This window comes from Sylvia atricapilla, chromosome 6, assembly GCF_009819655.1.
Source record: "Sylvia atricapilla isolate bSylAtr1 chromosome 6, bSylAtr1.pri, whole genome shotgun sequence".
NCBI classification, from domain to species: domain Eukaryota; kingdom Metazoa; phylum Chordata; class Aves; order Passeriformes; family Sylviidae; genus Sylvia; species Sylvia atricapilla.
Window position 1 is genome coordinate 17,195,929 of NC_089145.1, and position 25,535 is coordinate 17,221,463.

Genomic DNA, 25,535 nt, shown 5'->3' on the forward strand with positions numbered 1-25,535 from the left:
CTTACACCAGAGCAGTTGTCTTCCAGTTCTGTCGTTTCACTTGCTCACACTTTAATCTGCAGCCATGCTCTGCTCTCATTTACCCACTGACAGAAAGTGGATAGCAGAAACTTGTGGGCTGATGCACCCATGCACTGCAGTTCTCTGGAACTCACCCTGCCAGGGGATTAAACCTGGGAATGCTCAGGTGGTGCCAAATGCTTGTACAGCAATTTTTGATGTATGGACTGGGCTGATTAGCTTGGAGAAACACTGCCTGCAGTCATGGCTCTGCCGTATTCAGTTGATGACTCTGTAGGCTGCAGGTCAATGTGTAATGGCAGTGACTGGATGGGGTGCAGGTATTTCCCAGAGTTCCACTGCCAGCAAAACCATGTGGTATGGAAGTTTTGGGTTTGAAATACCTTCACTCCCCCTTGGGCTTAGTGTTGCAGAAGGGCATGAGCACCATCAGACAATCTTTGAATTAATGAATATTTTCAGGAGTGAATAATACATAAACTCAGCTCTTACTGCCACCAACAATCCATGTTGTTTTATAATGAAATATGCATTTCTTTTATATTTGAAAAACATAAAGTACATTCATTTTGTGGGTAGTGTAAAATTTATGATCTTCTTAATTATTCATTTCAATGCTTTTTAAAGTTTGTAGATATATTTAAGTGACATGACAGATGACCACTCTGTCCCTTACAGCTCTTGAAAGAAAATATGATAAATTTGGAACTCTTAAGACCTGAGCCTTCTCTTTTCCTCATCAGTTTAGATATGATATGTACAGTCTGCAACCCAGGTTGCCCAAAGTATTTGAGCACTTAGTTCTTCCTGAAGTCTTCTGTAGCAAAGGATCTTAAAGGAAAGAAAATGTGTGAAATATTTGAGGCTCTGTGCTTGAGCACTTGCAAGGCAGTGCTCAGTGTGTTAAGAGGGTTAGACTAGAATGCAGGTTCTGTGTTACTGTGCCACATGCAAACTGGAGATGGAAGCATTTAATTTGTGTTTCATGGCCTTGTGTATTTACCTTTATAGTCAGGATTTTTTTAAAAGAACATTTATCTTTGTAACTGACATGGAGGAATAGAAATTTAGAATTATAACCCAACAGCAATAAATCATAATTTGTCAGGTCTGGTTTGTTATAGCTGAATGACAAACAAGAACAGCTGTGTACTGCTTTTGACTTTCATTCATGGCTCTTGTATGAGCACAGCTCTAGGTTTTCTAACTTTTTTGTGCAATTTATATGCTTTACAAGTTGCATTTGTTGATAAACACAAGACTAGGAGAAAATTCTTACAGAGTTCCATTTTGAGTAATCAAAACGTGAGATGAGTATTTGGTTTGATAGGTTTTCAGGTTTTCCCTGTGAGAAAAACACTCAAGTATGTCTTTCAGACATTGTTTTCTAAACGCTGCTATTTGAAAAACTTGCTGTTTTGTCAGTTCTTTGAAGATAGTGCACATGGTTTTGAAACAGTCAATTGCAAACCATAGGGTGCAGTTCTTTCAGCTTGCTGAACTGTCATTGCAGTAGCCTTCAACTGCTCTCCTTTTCCTAACATGAACTACCTTGACCATGTGTACACTTCAACCACTGCCCATTTAAGACTTACATTATGATTTGCCTGAAATAATTCTGCAAGACATTTTCCTGGATTTACAGGTGTAAGACTACTTTAATGTTGTTACTTTCTGCTTTTAATATGGTTATATTATTTTCTGATTCAAAGTTGTGAGCTATACACTCCTTCAATTACCAGGGTTCTTCCAGTGCTATTCTCTCCTGCATTAAACTGCTCTTTCTGGGCTTTGGGAACTTTTACAGTTGTAGATGTGATTGTTCACTTACTCCTGTACATCTAATGTTATGACATAAAGAAATTAGAATAACTTTTTTTGTTCTTTTGTTATTAAAAATACTAGTAATATTCCTTTCAGTCATGGTACTCTTATTGTAGGAAGGAAACTGTCCCATATTTTGATTTAGATACTTCAGATGCAACAACTAATGCTGTCAGGGAATGTAATGAATGTTTAACACAGTGTAACCACCAGACTACAGTGTGCCCTCCCAAGGAATTTCTTATTTCTCCTGAAATTACATCTTAACTCAACCATTGTCCTGTCTGACACATCAGTCTTAAAAGACCAGATACTTCCCTTTACAAGGTCCTCTTCTGCATATGACCTGGTTCAGCAGGGGAGCATTCCACAAATGACTTAATTGTCTTTGCTGACATGCCTCACTGGGACAGCCGATACCAGAACGTCACTCATCAGCATTTCCTTTGATGTATTTAATTTTCTGTTAGTGAATTAAAGCTGACTTTCACATTCAGTGCATATTGAATATCTAGGGGCCACTTTGAGGTACTGTAGGAAGGATCTTGCTGTCTGATTCTGTCTTTTGTCATCTGACGCTCTTGCTGAGGATCCGACTTCTTTCCCTGCTGTGCAAGTGCAGTGCTGTGCAAGTGCACTAAACCAAAGCCCTTTACTGTTCAGCTCCAGCTGTGAAAGGCTTGATCAGCAGCTGGTAGCTTTTTTCTTGAAAGCTAATGTTAGAGATTCTCCAGTTAGCTAATTGTGGCCAAAGGAAAACTGAAAAGCTTTACAACCATCAAGTATCTTACCATAAAGCATTACCCTAGGCATTAAGCATTGCCGTTTTTTCATGGGGTATTTAACCTATTCAAAAACTGTCTGACAACAGACAACCCTGAGCAATGTGCCTGTAGAGTTTGAGCAAGAACGTTGAATGAGATGACCTCCAGTGATTCCTTTGAACCTTAGCCATTCTGTGATCCCCAGTGCTTTGGAAAAGAAAAAAGGAAGTAGCAGAGAGCAAGCAGATTAATTGTTATGTCTAATTTCTGTTTTCTGCTCAACCTTCTGTACTGGCTTTCTGTTTCAGAAATTTAACTCATAAACCATTATAAGACTCTCCCTGAGCCTCTTTTTTCTGTGGGCTAAACACTCCTGGCTCTCTCAGCCACTCCTCATCAGACCTGTGCTCCAGATCCTTCCCCAGCTTCATTGCTTAGCTGAGTGTTTTCTAGAGGTTGCTAGCTTGTCATTTACATAATGCAAGGAGTTTTAAATTATTTGGCTTTTACAGAGTAACATGGTGAAATCAGGCTTCCACCAAGCAAGGATTGTTGCTGAATCCTTCATGGCCCTTTCCTATGTTAAATAAAATTTCAGAACTTCTTTGTGAACAGTACATACAAATTAGACCCAAGTCTCTTTATGTAAGGCTTTAAAATAATGGTCGAATTAATTCAAGTGGGCATGATATCCAGTGTGATGCTTCAATGTGTCTAGTAAAAGCAAGTACAGCCTTGTTTTATGTTGGGGATATTCCATGTTGGTAAATGACTTGCCTGTGACCATAAAAGAGAGGTAGGAGTAGTAAACCAGTGATAGAATGTTTAACTCATAACTGTTCTATGAGTTAACCCCTCAGTCCTGCTTCCTCCTTACTAAATCACTTAGATTTATTAAAATGATTGGAGCAAAACTTGCTCTCACATCTACTTCAGCCTTGTAAAATCATCATGAACTTCAGCAAATTTCAGCACACAATCTATCTCCATATTAATATTTCTTATGAGTAGAGTAATAAAGAAGATATTTTATTCTTTTGTCTCTGCAAACGTAATCCACATGTAGAGTGAGTAGTTTTTGTTCACATCTGATATACTGAGTGATAATGCTGTTTTCTGTTCAGTTTTTAATATGTGTAGGTGAGTATATTTACTTTTTTAGTACTGATATTTTAGTAACCAGACTTATTGGTATTTTAATTATTTTTCAATCTTAATGTTTCTATGTTTGTCCTTAAATATTACGTACAGTTCATCGTTCCTTAATCTATCCTGAGTTATGAAGACTGTTATAATTTTCAGTCTCCCAGTTCTATCCTTTCCTGCTCCATTTTTTCTCTGCTGTACATAATCTCCCTCCATGAGTTTCTTCTCTTCTTGATTATGGGCTAGTAATCCCTCCTAAGTTTCTACAAATGAAATTACCTTGGGTTTGTACTATGCTTTTCCTTGTGTTTGTTTTTAAGAGCACCCATTTTTTTCAGTACTTACTATGTGCAAAATTCAAGTCATTTCAGTCGCATTAAGTGTTTCCTAATATGTGCTTGGGTTACTAATGATTCCAATTCTCAAGCTCTTCCAGAAGTTTTCCAAGACATACTTAGTGATTTGTGAATTTCAGCATAAAAATACAATAATTTTAAACATATATTTAGTGTTGCATACATGCTTTGAACTTTTTAGAAAATTTTCTTTTAAAACTAAAAAAACTCTTCAAGAAAAATCCCTCAGAGATTTAGTAAAATTCTTATGAGAAGAGACTAAAATTTTACAGAATAGTTTAGAGTGTTACTGGAGTGGTGAGACTCAAAGTTGATGTTTAAAAATAGGCAAAAGGAGCAGGACTAATAAAGGAGTGTGCCATTGCAATGACATTTCTACTCTGCTGTATTTCACTTTGTTGTTTTCCAGAAGACTCAGAATAAGCACCACCATATAGTGACTCATATAAATACACATTTGACTTGTAGAAATAAGCAGTTCTAAATTCAACAATTTTTTTTCCTAGAAATCAGATCTCATAAAGCTACTATGTGAAATTAATCTTTGATCCTTTCTGTAAAGTTTTTCTTTCTGAATTAGAAAGTTAGTGTCTTTCTGAAACAAAGCAAGCAAATGTCTTCAGGATCTAACTTTTTTTGTGTGTGTGAAAAAAGTGGAAGAAGTATTTTTTTATTGTATGCCAGTGTGTTTTCTATGCATAATTTCTGAACATTATGGAATCTGAAAGCATTATCATGGAATGGTTTGGACTGGAAGGGACATTACAGATCATCTCATTCCAACCCTGCTGCCACGGACAGTGACGCCTTTCACTAGAGCAGGTTGCTCAGAGCCCCATCCAGCCTGGCCTTGACAGGGATGGAGCCATCCACAGCTTCTCCAGACAACCTGTTCCAGTGCCTCACCATCCTGGAAGTAAAGAATTTCTTCCTAATATCTTATCTAAACCTGTTCTCTTTCAGTTTAAAGCCATTACCTCTCATTACATGCTTGTCCAAAGTCCCTCTACAGCTTTCTTGTAGGGCCCCTTTAAGTTCTAGAAGCTCTAATGACTCACTGGAGCTTTCTCTTTTCTCTGCTGAACAACTCCAACTCTCATCCTCATTGGAGAGGTGTTCCATCCCTCTGACCATCTTCATGATCTCCTCTGGACTCATTCCAGCAGGTCCATGTCCTTCTTAAATTAAGGGTCCCAGATCTATCGAAATGAGTTTATGATAGTGTCCCTGTTGTTTATGAATTGATATCAAACTTGCTAGCATGCCAAATGCAAGCATTTCAGATGTAATACTGTATCACCACTGTTGCATGTTTCATGTTTCCAAAGGTGAACACTTTTCTCACTTTCTTGCAACACAGAACCATCTGACTTTGCAGCTTTGTTTTTGAGATACCCTGAATCCTGACACAATTCAGCAACAGAATCAAGGTCTTACACATGTATATTTAGGATACTTATCTTCAGGGATACGAGTTATTATTCAGGTAATAATTCTTAATCATAATTCTAACTCAATTAAAAATTGACACTTGAAATAGAGTGTAGCTGTTCATACTGGACTTGGAAAATGCAGTAAGAGGAAGAAAGGTAAGTGTACCCTGCATATAGATGGGAAGAAATCCAACCAACCAAAAAAATTGGCACTCATTCTTCTTTTACTGAGAAACAATGAAAAATAGTGTGGTGTATTATCATTGGTTCTGGACCACACTTTTTAAGTCAGTCTTCCATATGACGTCCCATTTCTGTTTAATTCGCATTGCAGAGCAGTCTTGAAATACACAAAATTGATTTCATTTGGACAAGAGGTCCAAGACTCTGCAATGGTAACCTGGGGTGTAGCACATAAGGAAATCCTCATGTGAGGTCTTTTTTAGTATTTTTTTCCATTAGTGAGAACTTCTCTTGTGCGATTAGAAAACAGCATCTTGATGACTGTCTAACCAGGTTATCTTGCATGATAAATCAAGACAGCAAGGTTCATAAGCCTCCAGAATACTTTGGAATACATAAATTATAGAAGTTATTAGTATGTTGTGCATACAGTGATTGCATAGTTATTTTAAAATACATTTTCAGTGCAGTTGAAGTTAAGCAGGCAATTAATCAAGTTTAAGAGTTGCTGAAGTTATTCTGTGTTTGCTTGCATTAATGAAAATCACCATCTCGGCTAGTTTTAGTAAAAGAGATAAAGCTCCAGTTTCAATTTCTTCAATGCTGACCTATGCAGGGAGATTATTTCTATACATAAGGGCATACATTCTTCACTATATGTGGGGTAGAGTACACAGTAACAGCATCCTATGGTCTAACAGAACTCACCTCCCAGACATGACTTTCATTCTTTATTAATGAATGTGTTATGTCCTTTTAAAAGACTCCTTTGATCCTTTTTATTTATTTTCCTTTGTCTAAATATGATATGGGAATATGAATCCTGTGATTAATTCTCATGCATTTGTTCTATCGGCTGATCTTCCATATTAATGCTGGGGTGGTAAAGATGATGAAATTACCCTAATCTTTACCCCCCAAAATTCACACAGTCTGTCTTAATAAGAACTTTCATACAAAAGATGCTATATCAAAATATTTCATAGACTTTCAGATACGGATCTTTAGAGCTCCATACAAATTTTAAAATAAAGTAAGAACTTTAGGTACAGATTAAAAATCTTTTGAAAAGGAAGTAAAATACTGAACAATGTTCTCTTATAGAGTAAGAATTTTATGCTTCAAAATATTTTATTAATTTTATTTGTAAATTCCCTATGATGCAGCTGAAAATCAAATTCAACAGCAACAATGCTATTGCTGTTTGCCCAATGAAAGTTAACTAATTTTGACTACTAAATAAACATTTTGAGTTTATTTCTATGTGTTCGTGCCTCTTTAAATGTTACTAAAATACTTTAATGTTTAAATAGTTACTTAATTTATTATTTAACTAGATACTCTTCTGGAAATATTTGCGGATCCAAATGCAAGTACTTGTATATAATGTGTGCAAACATTGACTGTCAGAGGGGAAGAGTTTAGGATTTGCCTGTTGTTCAAGGAAGGAGAGATACCATTGATTCGATACTGACAAAATGGTGGGAGTGTATGTGACATTCTAAAGAACTTGTGAGTCTTGGCTTGATTCACAGGTTGGTTTCACTTGCTAAAGATGTCATCAAGAAAGAAGTTTTGGTGGTGAAGGTGAATAACAGACATCAGTCAAAAATTTTTTCCTACTGTTCTATTTGTGGTTAGAGACAGATAATAGAGCTATAAAATCCTAGTTATTTCCATCAATTTTGATTATTAGAGCTGACTTTTTTCAAGAAATTATTTAGACTCTGGGTAATAATATAATTACCTTATGTTAGTTTTAAATTTAATTTTGAGTATCTGGTAACTCATATGAAAAAGTAAGAAAACTTGTAGATGTTACTTGTATTTTATTATGAAGAGCATAAATTGGCTGGAATGAAACAGTGCCTCTGGTTCTGTGAAGCCCATATGTTGTCTTCCTGCACTCAAAATTATAGAACCAATTCTTTACAGAATGATGTTTTTGTATCTCTAAAAATTCAGCACCTTTCTGAATTCCCTTTGAATTACTCAGCTTTTCATTGTTTTAAAAATAAGACTTGAATCTGAGTGATTGACTAAGTTCATGTGGTGAACAGTATAATCTACATTATCAGTAAGACTGAGAAAAGTGCTCCTGAAGTTACCCAGTTCTGTCATGTAATATATTTATGCCAACTTGGTAATTTCTTAGTCTTCCTTTCTCTCTGTGACCCTTTGGTGAACACAATGGAGATTATCGGGAATGACATAAAGAAATCTAAAGAGTTGTTATAATTTATGCATATTTAACTTGATTTTTTTTTTCTAATTTTTTTTTTATAATGGTGTTGCAGTATTTCTGAAGAAGTAATTATACATCATGGCATCTTTAGTTATCCATTTAGGGATAAGGCACTGTTCTTTCATTCAAAAATCCCCATCATTATTGACTGGATTGGTATTGCTTCTGTCTAGTTTAATTCATATTATCCCAGACTTCTGTACTCAGAAGAGGACCTTGTTTCCACACAGGTTTTTTATTTTAATCCATGGTCTTCCCACCTCTGTCGTAATTCCTCAATATTTATCCATTATCCAACAGTGTGAAATGCTGTGACAATGTGATGGTTTTGTGAATCCTTTCAGCACTCTTCTATTCAATATGTTCTTATTTTGTTGTAGGTATAAATTAGAATAAAGATGATATGTTTGAAAGTGAAGGTGCAGAACAAAACTGTTCTGCCATAGGAGAAGAATATGTACTATCTGCCAGTCAAGTTCTTTAAATGATGTTGTTATAGCAACTGGTTAGCCTCTTCCATACTTAAAATATCTTGTGTCAGATAATTAGTGCTGCTTAATTGTATTTTATTGCAAAAAAGGCAAGTAATTAAAGAGGTTCTTGCAATGGCTGTGGGGCCAGAAAGGGTCAGAAACTACTTGTAATTGGAATATGTTTCGTGAATATAAATTAATAGATCTAGTAATCTATCTCTTCATTCCCCAGGAGCCGAAAAAGTATCCAGCGTATTTGAATTGCTGTTCCTTGCTTGGAAATATTTATGGATTAAAATTACCTCTTGTCCTCAATCATGGTTTTTTCTTTTTTTTTTTTTGTTCTTGTCGGCTTAGGAAATCTGTTACATGTACATGTGATGTATTTAGCCCTGTCCACATAGACAAATGGCCCAATAAAATGCATTTTGGACTTTTCAGGCATTTCTCTGTATTCTGGCTGTCAATCATGTGTTGCAGCAAGTTATTTTCCTCCAAGTTTGGTCTTCTCTATGAAAACTTTCTGAGAATTTGATCAAAGACAGCGGCCGTCATACCCAACAAACGTAGAGCTTTGTGGGAGAGAAAAAATTTCTAACATAATATTTGGGATTTCAAATCAGCAAGTTCCCAAATCAGTCAGCCAAGCAAGTTCAAACAATCTCAGTTATGGAATTAGAGCCTTGTTAAGATAGGAGCCTGCACTTTTTCCATGGTGTGAGGAGGTAATTTTTATTTCTCTTCAAGACTTCTGGAATTGATCACCAAGCATTTTTGATGCTGAGTACAGAATCCATTATGTGGCAGTAATGGTTGTTTACTTTGAGAGAAAACTGTGCCATCCTGAGAGGGTGGGGAATTGAAATTGAAGAGTTTCTGAAGTGGTGCAGTAGTTGTGCTGTAGACTACAAAGTGTGTAAAGCAGTACTGGCACTTACAGGAGTAGCTGCAATGCCGAGGGAGAGGGGAACAGATTACAGCCCTCCACTCCATGTAGAAGTAAGTACAACTAAAATACCACACTACAAAAGCCCTTCCAATCCCCAGTGTAGGTCAGTAAGTCTTCTGGTGACTGCAGTCAGAACTGTTTTGTCTAACCCAAGCACTATTCCCCATGTTACCCGTACTCTTGCATTGTAGGGCTTCACAGTTCTACAGCTGACAGTCCCATCTGTTTCTCTTCATCTCCGAGCATTGCTCTCATCCTCTTTTTGTGTGTCTTCACCTAACAAGGTCACTCATTCCTCTTCTCTGTGCATGCCACTGTAGCAGGAGCTCGTGTTAATTAGGTATGTGGGGCACAGGGAGTTATTCCCAAGTGGCACCTCTGCCATATGGTTTTGAAATAGCTCTTTGCAATGAAAAGTAGAGCTTTACCTCTCCCCTCAGGGCCTGCCTTAAGGTAGAAAAGTTGACTTGTTTGTGGGTATGAACCTTTCAGAATCTTGTCAGACATAATTCAACAGAAACAGTTGTTTTTTTTTTAAATTAAAGCAATCAGATGTTTTCCCTGAGCCTTTGAGAGAAGCCATGTTCACTGATGAAATCAGGAGAAAAAACAAAAATGAAAGCTTCTTTCCCCAACAGTTGTTTCTAAATTGTGCTTAAAAAAAAAAAAAAAAAAAAAAAAAGAAAAAAAAAAAAAGAAAAATATGTTTCTTCATCCCACATTGTATCCATCTCTCATCTGCTATGCTTTTAGTAATTGATCCTTTGCAGTATTTTTCGCTGTTTAATCTTGCTTTCAACTTTCTGGATTTGCCTTTCTTACATGCATATCATAATGTTAATATTTAACTTGCTTAGCTTTACAGTTAGTAAGTGTTTAAAAAACATTCTTCTTGTATTGATTACATGGCTGTACTGATGATTGCTCCATGTGTTGGATGGCTTGTGTAGGTACTGCAAAGTGATAGTGTTTTGGAAGTGTTATTGCACTTTAATATGTTTGCATATGGAACAACTTGGGAGACAGAAATGCCTGACTGTTCTACCTTTAGCACTGTACTAGCATAATTCGTCAACATTTACAGTCTGAATTTGCTTAAATAATTGCAAAAACCAAACTTCTGTCATTCAAGCACAGCAAAAGAATTTATTTTACAACTTCTCCAGATGTTAACAAAATTTAGATGTACACAGATCCCATATATGCTGAGTATAATGCCCTTTTCATTCTTCCTTTAAACCAACAGTTTCTTCAGCCAACCAAAGATCTTTTGTGAGGATTAATGCTATAAGTGCTGTTTAATTAAAGATTAAAAAATATTATATATATATATGCCCACTGGAGGTAAATAGCATTGCATTTTGAAATTTCCAGTTAATTTCAAGGGGGAAAAATGTGGTGGCTATCATTTTGTCCCTTGATTAGCAATCCAAGTGTTACTGTTTGATTTAAGTAACAGCTATTTTGGAAATAATTTTAAATAAGTTCATGGATATTTCTTCTTGCTTTATACTTTAGTCCTAATTTTAACAAATTTTTTCAAAGGCAGGTATGTGTGTTCAGGAGAAACTAAATAGATAAGAATATACAGATATTTTTTGGAGTTATGGCAAAGATATGGGAGATGTTCTGCTGTTTTTTTGTGATGAAAAGTGCCAGGCTTTTCTTTAAAACTGAACACTGTCACATGAATATGCAGTAGTTTAACTAAATATCAAGGGATCTAAAATTCATGTTCTCAAATATTTACTTAACTGCCCTGAGAAAGATAGTTTCTTAAAAGGGCAAAAACTCGTACTCTCATTGGTTAAAAGATAGTTTATAACTTCATAACCTATCTTCAATTCAAGTCATGCCAAAAAATGAGGAATTGTGTGATATCCAGATTATTTTAAGGCATGTTAAAAATGTATTAACCCTCTGAGATTTGCATTTTTTATGAGAGATTAATACTCATTTGCATGAATTTGTCATCATTCTGTCTTTTCAAAAAACAAAGTCTGAAAGTCTTACGTAAGTTCTGTTTGGTGTACACAGTCAGTTGAGAGGAGAAAGATCCCTCTGCCAAGTATGAAAAATTAACTCAAAAGTCAGCAGCAGTGTTCTTTGTTCTTCACTTAACTTGGTCCCAATAGATGGAAAAGAGTACATCGTTCATATCTTCATGGGACACTGGAGGTTTGGAGAATTTACTGCTCTGCCATAGATTTTCCTTTAGCATAGTTAACTTCCCTAGATACAATCCTCTCTGCCAAGGATGGAATTTATCATTTCTTTCACATGAAACTATCTGCTGTATTGGGCTTGATGACTTAAATTTATTACTGTGCTTCTGTAACTCCTACATGCCAAAAAACTATCCCTGAGCTGTGATTCTTTTATTTTATAGAAGGTGTTTGGTGTTCAAGTCCTCCTTTGGCCAATACCTTTGATGGCGTTTCTTTAAGCAGCCAAACCACTCACAGATGATAGTAGTGAAAATTGTAGGCCTGATGTGATTGTCAGCTAAGGAACCTGAACTTCCTTCTGAGGCTACTTGGAAGTGCAGATGCTTTTCTGTGTCTCATTCTCAGCATCTTGTGAAGCAGATGGAATCCAAATAGTGATCAGCTTTTTCAGGGTACAGTCTCCTACTGTAGTTAGTTTATTTCATTGTCTGAAGTTCTGGTTCCTTGCGGACAGCTCTGCTTCTGTCTGACCTAAATGATTTCTTCTGTTTTTGGAGAGACAACGGAGGCAGCATTTCATTCCTAAGGCAGTTGCTGACCTGGGTCAGTTTTACATCCCCACAGTCTTGCAGTCTGCAGATTTTGTGCTCTGCCTGCCTTAAGTCACTTGGGAGCAGATCTTCCTCTTCAGTTGTGTCCTTGTCCCCATCCTTGGTGCCTTCTGCTGCTTGCACCCAATGCATGTTCCCTTCATTTCTCCTTTGCTACCAATTGTGTCCTTTCCCCTGCATGGAGCTCAACCAGGGCATCTTAGCAACCTTCTGGAAAAAGAGCATGAGCACCTGCCTGGCACAGGTCCCAGGTGAGACAGGCCTGAGGTGGAGGCTTGGAGGAAGAACTGCACTGCTCCTTTCCTGACACAGGGTGAGGAAAAGAGGAAAAGCCAGCAGGAAAACGTTCCTGCTGGCTTTTGTGTTTCTTAAATCTGCTGGATGACATTGCTATTGACCTTGTGTTGTGTTGGGATGATTTAAATTCAGGAATGGTTGAAGAGAGATGCAGGAAACAACTGAAAGAGCTAGGAGTGCTATTTAATTGCATTAAGATCATCTGACCTTTTAGAAGAGATGGAAAAGAAATGTGATTTTTTAAATATGTACCTTTTTAATGAAGGAGGTATGGAGGAATTAAGAATACCAAAGTAGTTGAGTTTGCAATCAAAATTCATTTTCATACTGGAGTGGATCAAACTTCATCTCCTATGCACTCAACTAGGATTAACTGAATCTGACCAGGCTCCAAATCCAGTATAACAGTTTTTATCACTGATCTGTGTAGCATTGTGTAAGTAGAGCTGATTTGTATACTTTGAACAAGAAGAAAGTCTGTAAAGTTTTTATGATGTGAGTAAAAGAAACCCCAACAAAGCAAATCTGACACACAACAGGAGTAGCATAATTTTAGTTTTTCTTATTTACAGCTGAAGCTGAGCAGCAGATATATTAGTAGATCTGAACTTTGCTCAGCCTCACATCCAAAGATATATAGCCTCATTTTTTTCAGATGCAGTGCTTATTATGTCAGTTTTAAGAAGAATGGAGCACAGTATTTTACTTGGAGTAATGAATCTGAAAATGCTTCAACCTCAATTGAGTGTTACTTAAACATTTCGGGAAATGGGCCCTTAAACTAGCAGTTTTATCTTCAGAGATTTTATTTTTAGGGTGAACCTGCTGGTTCTTGAAACACGCCTGTAGGGATAAACAAACATTAGTTTTCATCATGTTGAGAAGTATTTTTAAGCAGAGACACTCTGTCTTGTCTCAGATTCTGTACTGAGGCAGATTATTGGGTGAGCTGGAGCAGAATGTAAGCTTTTATGTATGGTCTAGGAAGCACTAATACTTTTACTGTTTCTTGATGGTACCTTGCCTTATAGGAATCTATTAGGACCTGTCTTTCTTCTATGAGGGATGGGCATTAAGCTTCTGCAATGTCAGTGCAGTGGTTTGACCCCAACTGAGGAAAGAATCACATGTTGGCTTCTCAACAATACATGTTTTCAGTTTTCTTTACAAACAGTCATTCTGCTGAACAGCAATTTTGTTACTGAAGGCACACAAACAGATATGCAAACCTTCTGCCTCTATCTGTGTCCTCATTGTCTAAAAAACAGTTTTTTACTTAGAAATCAAGCTCTTGTTTTCTTTAGAGATTTTCATATGTTCCTCTCATATCCATCAGCTTAAGTTAGAATCTTAAATACACAGATAAATGTTCACACCTTTCTGCCGTGTGTCATTATTCTATTCATAGATTAATATCTAACTGTAACTTTGTGGGGTCTTTTTTTGGTAAAGAACCACCATTTGGGTTATATTGAGAAATGCAGCCTGCACTGCATTGCTTTCAGCTGTACTTGGTATTCCCATGGATAATTTGCCAGTGTACCACTGTGTAAACTCAGGTGGGTGTCTCTGTAAAACCTCTGTGAAGTTAAATGATAATAACTATTAACATGTAAAGCTCTATACATAAAAATATGGAATGTTTATGTTTTCTTCTGTAGCCACAGTAAAGCACCAGAAGGTTTTAATGCTCATTGTTCTTGAGATGGGGATGCTTCTGAAAAGCCTGACATTGTCTACTGTGTCTCCTGAGATCTGTAAATTAGGAATAATTTTCTGTCTCTCTGCAGTTGTGTCCAGCAAAGTATTATTGTTTCCAAATTACTTTGGGAATGCTGAACAAGGTGCTCTTTTGAAGAGCCCAGAGTAATGGTAGAAATGTCACTGAGGTTCTGCTTGTTTTCACTGCACTGGTACATCATGGCAGAAGGTACAAGGTCAGGGAGTTTGTGTGAGGTTGGTGTGGAAGTGCTGAAAAGTGTCATCTGTCAAGTCAGTAATGAAATACTGTGAAGAAATCAGTGAGAATGATTAAAAAATTTATTGAAAGCAATACACCCAGAAAAACTACTGTGTTGGAAACCTGTTACTATTAAAATAGTAAAAATATTCTTACTGCCTTTTAAAACCTCCAGAGCAAGGTTCAGGCAGCAACAGAGATTACTAGAGAAAGATGATGCTTGCTTATAGATTTCTAGGCTGCTACTTGGATATTTTAATAGCTAACTGATTGATTTCTCTCTTCAAACTGTTTATAAGTTCTTTTACATTAAATAATCTCAAGACCTTAACAGAATCATTTTTTAATAATATACCCTGTACACAGGCTTATATTGTGCTCTCCACTCCTCTCAGATGCATAAATCTTCAGAGTAAAAATTGTTTCAGTGTTACTGCATTCTTTTGATTCTCTAGAACGTACATAGTAGCTGTCTTTTTCCTGGATAACCTATTTGCTTTTGAAAGAACTTGTGGGATTTTCTTTAATAAATATCTGAATTCTTTGATGTGCAAGCAAGGGATATGGTGCTATGCAACATTACCACCTTTTAAAGCTGGAAGCCTATAAATTGTAAATATGGTGTTATTGAGTGGAGAGAGGAGATGAGTAAAAAGGTGCTTAAGTGATCCTGATGGAACCAGTGTGGTGAAAGTTTAATTGTTCAGTCTGTTGCTGACCTTTTTTACTGCACTATGTAATGCTGTGTATATATATATATACACACACATATAACATTATGCTGTTAATGACTCTGCTAGGCTTTTCATAAATTTATGCATGCTTTCAAAACTATTTTAAAGGCTAATATCTAAAGATTGTTAAACTGCAGGGCATCTCTGCCTTTTCAAGCTGCAGTTTTAGGGACTGAGTGAGTGACAACTCAAAATCTGCATAAAATCTTTTTTCTTTTTCAAATTTTTTTCCTTTTGTGTTTTTATTTATTATTATTGAAGGCAACTTTTATCAAAACTGTTAGTTTCATGACTAAATCATTCAGGATATTCAGAATTTTTGCATTTGTTTTTTAGAAATTATCTTCTAAGAACCTGAGAAGGTCAAAAAATTCCCACTTTTAAAATATTTTTTTAAAAAATTTCTCTAGACTGTATTGTATCTTGACATTTTGTCTCACCTAAAAGGAAGTAATTAAAAAGACCCTTAAATGACAAGTGTCAAGGTAGCTAAAATTAAACATATAAAAGGGAGTTTGACTTACTGGTTTTGTATATAACCCCTCTGAAAAATCTTGTTTTGAAGATGGCTATCTGCCCGTTTTCAGCACACCCTGATGCACACAGAGCAGTGGGGAAATAGGCTGGTACTTTTTTGGAAGATATGTACTGAGAATGTTCTTAAGAGTACTCCTGTGAAAACTGTTTTGGAGCTATTTCTTTTTATTTTGCATCAGGAATCAGAACTCTTGAGGTTTAGAATGCAGCCTTCTGTGTGACTTCTCTGACATTTATTAAGAGATACAGCTCTCTATAAAGGGGGAAGATGGGCCCTATCCAGCTGAGTCTAAAACATGTGTTGCCATGCATAGGCACTGTGGATAATTATGGAGATACAATTCCTGGTAGGTTCACATTTTAATAACTAAGCCTATTGTAATGGAAGAAAACTGAAAAGAAAATGTGTATAGATTTTCAAGCTGAGTAGTATTTTTATTCTTTGGCTTAATCTCTCAAATTTGGTACAGTGGAAGATAAACTCAATTTTCTGTAGCAGGAGAAAATGATCCTTCATTGTGATTAGAGACCTGTTGCTTCTAATCAGAGTTTTGTTCATGTGAGAACTGGGGACAAAAATAAAGTGTTAGAAAAGAGCATTAAAATGCAATGATGCTCAGTAGTAGTTTCCTTTTCACTGAAGTTTTTTGGTTGAAGAGTGATTCAAGGCTAGTAAAGCAAAACACCTGAAGATTAAAAAGTTTAACTTCATAAATAAATCCTAGTCTAAGAATTAAATATGAAGCTATCTCTTTTCCTAGAATGTAAATTTTGTTGCAAAAGATATACTACAGACTGGTTTCTTTATATTCTCAGTGAAAAAAGCATTATCCATGAAGATAAATGCCTTCTTCAGGGGGACTAAAAGAGTGTGGGTTTTACCTTAACATATTCCAGGGCCATGCCATTTTTCATGTTTTGGAAGAAAAGTATCTTAGGAAAGGAACACCAGGCATAAATCCTGAGCACCTTTCATCTGGTTCCTTTATTTGTTCATTGAAGGAGCAGTAAAGTGCAATAGCGTGTGGGTGTAGCCACATCAGGGCTGTTCACAGACACACATATTTGGCAGGACTGACTTTACAGCTACTCCATAATATGTATGCTTTGGCTTCTCCTTTACTTTGCAGAAGGGAGCGTTTGTTTTAACCCAGAGTGTTTGTAACCAGGAGTATCTGTCACACACATAATAGTTCTTGTCTGAATACCAGGAAGGTATTTTGCCATTTTGACAAAGGCATGGCAATTCAGGCGAGCCAGAATGGCACTTGTCTATGTCAGAACATGTATTTGCAAGGTGGACATGCAGGTGGCATCTGCCTTTTGTTACTATTCCTGGTGATCCATGCAGATCCAGAATTTCTAAATGTTGCATTGGTACTTCAGTAGAGGCTGGCATCAATAATCCAGACATTTCACCCGTGTTGACCTTGTTTCAGGCTGGCACCACAGAAACAGCATGACTTGCTCTGCAAATGGTCACAAACTTCCCAGGAAATATGTAGTGCAAGGCAGCAAAGCTGAGTTTTCAGTGTTTTTCATTCTCTTAACTGCTGAGGCAGCTTGGTAATAGAAGAAAGGTAGTAAGTTAGGAGCTGATGGATGAGGAATTAGTCTGGATAGCAGCATAAAAGCTGAGGTGAACTGGCACAGAGGTAGTAGAGGAATAAATTAGAAAGAAAGGATGAAAAAATAGCAATAAATATGAGTTGAAAGGTGTAGAGGTGGGGGCTGGAAAAAAAGGAAAGTGGCTGTGGTGAGCTTCTGGCCCCTTTCTTCTTCTCTTTGAGAACCTGAAAATTCATCTAGAATTCTGCTGTCCCAGACACATTGACATCCTTTGTGTTAGTTGGTGTGATGGCAAATTTTGTTCTTCTAATTACTTATTTATTTAAACCAGTGCATATTAAATATTTATTAAGTACTGCCCTATCTAGGAGATAATATATTGAGTGTGCCTGCTAAGAATTAGTTTGAATCAAAAAAGTGTGTTGTGATAGAGCTGCTGCAGTTACATACAGGAACCTTTCCACTTACTATGCACATGGTAGGATACTACAGAGATAGTAGGATAATATGGCTTATCTTGGAGTTCTTGCCTTCTTTCTTTTCCTGAAAGAGAAGGAATCAAGTAAAGGGAAAATGACTACGAGAAGGGAATGGGTTATTCCCAAGTTAGGGCAACAGAAAACCCATGGGTAACAGATGTGGTTTGCTGATGCACCTCTTCCCAGCTCTTCACAGCAACTTTGTGTCTGGTTGGAAAATAAAAAGCTTGATTTTCATAAGCATTGATTGTGCAGTTGCAACTGAAGTAAATGAGAGCTTATTGTTTGGAACGTTGTGCTTGGAATTTTGTTGTCCTTAACAGAGAAACGTAAAAACCAAGTTCATATGTTTCAAGTAGGTTCCCTAAGATTAATGAATAGCAGTGACAGTTTGGAGGCTAATACTTCTTTTTTCCCCAACTCAAATTTGTATCTAGTCTCATCACTGTAGATGTGATTTCAAGATGAATGTGTTCATTTTTGCTGTTACATACTGTGGGGATAAATGCCTAGAGACAGTAGAAAAGGAAATAAATTCTCTGTGTGTGGTCAGGATGAGTGCTCATTAGATGTGGTATATGCCTTATCAGTTTTAAAATAATAATATATGTTTTATAGAATAGGGTATAATAATTAGTTCCACTTGCATTTCTAATTTTAGAGCTTGTTCATAAGTATTTTGAGCACTCTTTAATTGTGTTGGGAATTTAGCAAGCAAAACTAAGATTTCCCATCTAAAGTCATACATTCAGGAGCAAAGCTCTGTGCCAGGATGTCTTGGCTGGCAATTCTTGTTTTCTGGTCTGAAACATCTTGGTACCATGTCCTATATGAGTGTAGTCTCCTGTCACTGCCAAAGAATTGTCATTCTGGAATGGGACAGTTTGTTAAAATCTGTGCTTAAATTTCAAATATACAAATCTAGGTCTCTTTGCATATGTTTCTAGTGGGGCAAGTTAAAATTTTGTGTCTTAAAAAGGGATGGGCAGGTTCCAAGGTCTAACTTACCAATTTGAAAAGGTCCATTATTCCAGAGCATCTGTGTTTGAGGGAGAGTGCAAGAGCTCTGCATGTTTCCACGTGCTCGTGCATTCCCCTGTTTGCTTATTAGATAAATCCATGCCTGGTGTGGGTTCATTTGACATAAAGACAAAAGAAAATCTTTTCTAAACCTGCTAGCAGTAGGAAGCAATTTACCAATATATGAATAAGCAAGCCGTTGCAAAAGAGAGATGATCCTGGCAATGCTGACTATTCTAATTGCATTTAGAATAATACCAAATGAGAGAACAAATCCGTTTCAAACTAAGCAATACAAAATTTTTCTCTGTTTCTTGATGTATAATAGTGAGGTGGAATTTCAGCACTGATGCAGTCAGGATAGTGGCTGATGGAAATTTCTTAATAAGAAATAAGATGATTTGATGGAAATGTTTTCATCCAAATCCTATCATAAGCAGAGAAAATATTGGAAGAATGAAACCAGCTGTGGGAGATGGGTAGATTTTTCAAAAAGAGATGGCCAAAGACTCAGGTTAAAAAGTGCAGAAGAGATAGGGGAATGAGACTTTCCGTTTTTGCGTGACACCTGTGTGGCCCTCTGTCACTGACAGTAGCTTGCCATCTTCTGGTCCTCTGACACGTGGCAGCCAGCAGCTTCGTTTCTGTTTTGCAGTCAGAAATGCAGACACTGTCTCTGCATGGAGAGGATACTATGAGCTATAAATTCACAGCATATCAGCCCTTCCAGCCCTTGCAGGGTTTTGGGTACCAGTAGTACTCCATCCTCACTTCCTGTCAGGGGAGATAGGTCATTCCATGTCCATGCAAGAAAATAATGCCAAGAAGCCAGTGAGGGGGAAAATTCATTTGCAGAATTACTTAGCAGTGAATTTTCCTTGACATTTTCAGTTTTAGATTAGCTAACCCGTTTTCCAGAGGAACTTTCCTGATGACAAAAGCCTCATTCATAGTGGAGGACACAGCTGTGTACAGCCTAGGGATGACCTCAGATCCTGTGCTTTGGCATATGGGTTTCAGACTGTAAAATATTAAAACACTGCCTTCATGTGTCCTTGCAGATTTGTCAGTCAATGAACATTAATTAATTCACAGAGTCACACAGAATCACAGAATGAAAAAGGGGCCACTGGAGGCCATCTGGTCCAAGTTCTCTGCTCAAGCAGGGTTCTCCAGACCACATCACTGAGGATTGTGCTCTGACACCTTTTGAATATCTCCAGGGAAGGAGACTCCACAGCCTCTCTAGAAAACCTGTTCTAGTGCTTGGTCACCCACATAGTAAAGTGTTTCTTCATATTCAGGTGGATACTTCTATACATCAGTTTCTGCCCATTGCCTCTTCTCCTGTTGCTTGGCACCACCTCCTGACACCCTCCCTTCTGATATTTATATGCAACACTTTAGAAAAAAATACTCTAAGAATGTGAACATGAAATTGTAAAGTGGTTCAGGAAATTAGTTGTCAACAAGAAGATATTTTTGATACTGTGTTCAACATCTAAACATGGTAAAACTGCTCTTTCAGAAATTTCTGCAACGTAATTTGATAACTGCTTCTTAGAAAAGTTAATTCCATATTTGTGTTTTTAATTTGTAGGTACATTGAAACCCTGAAGGAACACAAGCCAAAAATTGTCTGGGATGAACAAATTGCTGAACACTACTTTGAATACAAAAAGTGAGTTACATTTATTAACTTACCATTCTGGAAGTATTTTTGGGCATGAGCCAGTGACTGTAGTATGGAACTGAGTTCAACAAATGGAAATTCAGCTGGTTGTGATCTGTGTGTCAACACTGAACTGCAGCATAAACAAGTGTATTGGGTTAGAGGAGAAAATCAGAGGATTAATGAAATTACATAAAGTAGAACAATCTTTAGAAGAGAAGGCTGATGAGTCACATCTTCAGAAATTATCCATCAAAGTTATCTATTGAGTGTCAGTTAATCAGAGGCTCCGAGATGAGTATTGTTTGCTGCCGAGTGATTACCAATAACTCAGCCAAAAATAGGTCTGAGAAAAATCCATGGTACAAGAGCCTGGCTTCACGGCTGCTATAAGATTGTTTCAGTGACAAACTTCCACTAGATGGAATGGACTGTAGAGAAATGTAACAGAAGTAAAACTAAGTGACTTCCAGATCAAGTTTTTGAAGGAACTGAGAATGTTCTTTGTCCTCCCTTGTTCATCATGAAATGACAAGAGGATTCCTGATCTAGAAAGAATCCATTTTAAATAGATTCAAATAAATAACCCAGCAACATCTTATTAGTCCTCTGATAATTTGCTATTTTTATGCAAACATACCAAAATATGCAAAATGTTACAAACAAGTCCTACTGCTTCTGCAAAGCTGTCTCATGTATATTACTCATTGCATTGTTAATGTGAAGGCACACAACTGAAAGGAAGAGTAAACACATTTTAGAAGCTGTTTAGAAGATTGTTGGCAAAAACAATCAAAACTTCTTTATTTCCAAAACAATCTTGTTTAAAATATTTTTAAATATTAAAAAAAAACAAAATGAAACCTAAAAATCACCTTCCTTTGTATTTTTAGTTTAATTTTCAAGGTGTTTCTCAGCTTGTAATTTTCTCTGACTTCTATTTATGAGAAAAAAAAATCTGTTGTTCAGCAGTGTTTTAATTTGTTTTCTGTGTTCGTATGAAAGGACCGAGATCTGTATGCCTTCATTTTTAATCATTTGGTACTCTTGCAAAATTACTTTGTACCAAGCAATTACCATTTTTTGTGTTTACTAAAGAGGAATAAATCAGAAGCTCTGTTTTACTGATCTTTACTGTCCAATCCTGTTGGAGACACAATGAGCACTAGATAAAACCTTGCTCTCCAGAGTTACTCTGAGGACTCTGTTTGAATGGCATGTTTCTGGGATTCGTGTCCGAATCACATTTCTTACACGGCAAAATGAACTTGTGGCTAAGGGATAGCTTGTCAGTAGTACTTCCTCTTTTTTCTTTGAAGCCAGCCTTTGGGGGTTCTTGTGTGGGGGCTTCCTGGAGGAATTTTTGACATGTGAAGCCCACTCTATCTGAGGATCATTCTAAACTTTACTTGTGCTGTGCTTGGCAGTCAGCTGTGTGGTTCAGCTGGCTGCAGTGGAGGGTTGTTCAAGGAGCTCTTTTTCAGTTACCACTTCGTTTTGCAAAGGTTCAATTATCTTGGACGGGGATAGCAGCCAGGCCTGAAATATGTATGCTTCCCTGGTGAAGCCTCTCACCTGGAAATCTTGCACAGTGGCTGAGAAATGAAATCATGAATCTTTAAGGAAAGCACAGCTAATGATTTCATGTAGCAGGCAGAGACTGTCTATTACAAATAGTTGCAGAAATCTGAGTGCTTGTCCCAGTGCACAGGCAAGTATTCATTTATGTAAGTTGTGAGATTTTAGGAGCAATTCCTTCTAGGTCTGTCCATGCACTCTACTTTTTCTCCTGGCTGAAGTGGTAAAGGGGCGCTGTGAGACTCCTTGTAACTCATCCTTCTCATTACTAGGGGTTTAAAATGCAACCTTGGTATTTGTGCCCAGCGTAGCTTGCCCTGTCTGTATATTCTATACTGCTGGCAGTTAATTTAGCCTGAAGGATAGTAATTCAGGGAACTGGAGATAAAAATTTCACAGTTTGCGTCAGAAAGCCAAACGTCTTCATCTTTTTCAGATGCATGTTTAGCCGGCACAACTGTCTGTTACAATCTGACAGTTTTGTCATCCAGTTGCAACAAAATATCTCAGTGTTTACTATGATATGGTATCAAACCATCTCTGTTGTGAGATCTCTTCTTGGATCCTCTGTTTTCACTGTCAGCCTTTTCACAGTATCACAGAATCTCAGAATGATTAAGCTTGGAAAGGATCAACCTGGTTTTCAATTCTCGCCTTAGTTTAAAATCCTGTTATCTATCAAAACCATTGTGACTGTTTGGTTTTCTCGTTTTGCAGAAATAAGGGAGGAAAACATGCAGTCTTCTACCCAACACTGAAGGTAGGTGCTGGTTTCTCAGGTCAGAGGGCTGTAAGAGGACAGAGATGTTTACTTGACCTGTTTCATTGTTGATACATTTCAGATAATGTTGAACTGAGTTAAGTTTTTTGTGAAAGAAGTTTGCCCTCATGTAAATGTTATGTAAATTGATATGATTCAAAGCTTCAGCTGCCTGTGCAAGAAGGTTGGTTCTTTCTCTCATGCATAATGGAGTTTTGGGATCTCTGAAGATAAAGCATGTCTAGAGATAAGACACACCAGCACAAATGAGTGCTATGAGAGGATCTATTCAAGTGCACAGCTCATGTACTATCAGACATGTTGTTAGGAGATTCTCAGACCAGATACCAAAGAAATTTTCCTTCTCATTATGGTGGCTGGAAGCTTGGAGAACTTTGGCTTTCCTTTGTAACAGCGACCTAATTCTCCCTGTCAGCCTGCATCACCCTGTTTTTCTCAGTTCAGTTTCTGTGGAATATACTTTAGTGTTTTGAAACCTTCTGTACAATACTCTCCAGTCGAGCAGAATACAGGATAAAATGGTTAATTACAGCCATAGTTCCTAGGAAGTTATCTTTAGATTTTCTCAAATTAAACTGAAGTCTGTGTGTTAAACCTCTGCTGGCTTTTAGTATTGGAAGAGAATTGCTTTTGTAGCGAAACTATGTCATATTTACAGAGACCAGAGACTCTTTTTAATGGTTAAACTAGTATGAAATGATCTAAGGCCCTGTTTTCCTGGACAGGATTGCTCTCTTAAGCACCCCTCATTCATCTAATATAGGTGGAAGTACTATCACATTCAGGATATTAACTATGTACTTGCTAGTGCTGCCTGTCTGAGAGTGTTAGAAAGTTTCACTGTGAAGGTGTAAAAAGGTAGCTTATGCTGTTATGCTTGTGGAAGGATTTCACCCAGCCATTGTCATTACTAACCAGGTTAAGAACACTCATTCCTGTACATTTCTTTCATTATTTCTTCTCTAACAGATCACCACTCAACTGTGGTGATTGGTGAATGCATGGAAATGGGTTTTCTTTCCATTTTCAACATGCTTGTAATGAAATATTTTGAGATTTGTTTGCTGGCCTAGTTGGTTGGGAAACGCTGATTATTATTACCTCATGAAAAATGCTTTTCTTTCCCTTAATGTTATAATCACTGACAGGTTGCTCAAAATTAGTTTGTTCATGACTAGTTAAAAGCAGTCATGAATGCCAGGCCCAGTGGATCTGTTAATGATGCTGGGTAATTTATTCTGTTTCCCATGGAAATTATTTTTAAACACATCTCTAGTGTGAGAAGTTCAAACATTGCAGTGCTGCAGTTCAAATAAGAAAACCTGAGAGCAAAAGATTGAAAAATATTTTTTTTCTATGAACTGAAAAGAAAGGGCAGACTGTGATTTGTGGCCTTGTTAACCAATGGCTAAACTGACTCTAAATCAGTGGCTGGAGCTCAAATAAAGATACTTTAAATTATTATCTCCAGGAATCTCTTTAAAATAGAATTTTTGAAATGCAAATTGTGACTCTGTCCTGGGAAAAGGCAAGGATAGGCAGGAGATTTTGATGGTATTTGACAAACCATTCTGATCATCTTCCGTGATAAAGTTTTATTTTACCCCTGAGATATTTCTGGGAAGAGTTAGAAATTCTGTACATTGTGAAATGATAGCCTAAATTAGAATAGTCCTTTGCATAGTTCATAAATCTGATTTATTTCTGTGGCATTTTGTCAATTTAGCTGGTAATCTTTTATTAAGTCACTGAATTAACTGGTACAATTAACTGTCTTTGACTGGATGATTGCTTGCTAACCGGAGAGTAGTTGAAATACAGATGAGGCTTTTCAGTAGCTGGTTCAAGGGTAGATGTTTTTAAAAGGTCTGATAATGGCATGAAGAGATGGCAGTACGGAGTGTCTGCTAGCTCTGACTGAGACATGATTGCTTTATGTATCTTTCTCTTAGTCCATCCAGTTGCGCTTGGAGCTTGCAAAAGAATTAGGCACTGGAATATCCATCTGGGAACTGGGACAAGGCCTGGACTATTTTTATGACCTGCTTTAAAATGAGAAATGATCTGAGAAAGACTTTATTTGCTTCACTGAGGCTCCACCTTCAATTAATCTGGATATCCTGGAGAGGTGATTTTTAAAACATTTTTTGTAATTTATATCATATCTGTATTAAATTTTAAAGTTTAAAGTATTAAACTTTATCTTTTTCCCCAATAAAAAATCTTTTTTTGATTTGCCACACAGACATGATTGTTGGTATCTGATAAAATTCAGAGTAAAAAAACCACAGAATTTTCTCTTAAAGCACCTGAATTCTGAGTCATTGAAAACAGATCAACAGCAGGATGGAGTCAGAGTTGAAAATATTTTCTGAAATGTTTCCTACAAGAAGTAAAATGGGAAAGTTGATGCCATCTGATCAGAGTTTAAGATGGAGACCTCTCAAAGAGCTGCTGGTAATAACCAAAGTAAGAGAACAAATAAGTCCCTCATATTTTACCCAGCAAATTTAAAATCTGCTGAACTCTCTGCATCTTGCTGTCTTCTGGTAAGGTAAGTGTGCATAAAATGTCAAGAGGGGAGAAGTTAGAAGACTTTTCCTCAAGCTGGTAGAAAATCAAGCACTGACAAGCTAAGCTGTTGGCTCTGTTTGTTTTGTCATGTTAGTAAATTCCTTAAGTAGTTCAAAGTCCCAGTAACTTCAATTTATGACCTGTTTCTGATACAGTTCTGT

The 25,535-nt window shown here is 36.9% G+C and overlaps 1 protein-coding gene across 2 annotated transcripts in view; it reads left to right on the plus strand.

Annotated features, from left to right (window-relative positions):
* The window catches only part of CHID1 (chitinase domain containing 1), a 99,738-nt gene extending 74,737 nt beyond the window's left edge, over positions 1 to 25,001 (plus strand). For both annotated transcript variants that reach the window (XM_066320960.1, XM_066320961.1), the window contains 3 exons: positions 20,370 to 20,450; positions 22,737 to 22,779; positions 24,753 to 25,001. In XM_066320960.1, coding sequence (XP_066177057.1) covers positions 20,370 to 20,450; positions 22,737 to 22,779; positions 24,753 to 24,851 — 223 coding nt within the window. In that variant the 3' untranslated portion in view covers positions 24,852 to 25,001. The remainder of the gene's footprint in view (positions 1 to 20,369; positions 20,451 to 22,736; positions 22,780 to 24,752) is intronic.
* The last annotated feature ends 534 nt before the right edge of the window (positions 25,002 to 25,535 follow it).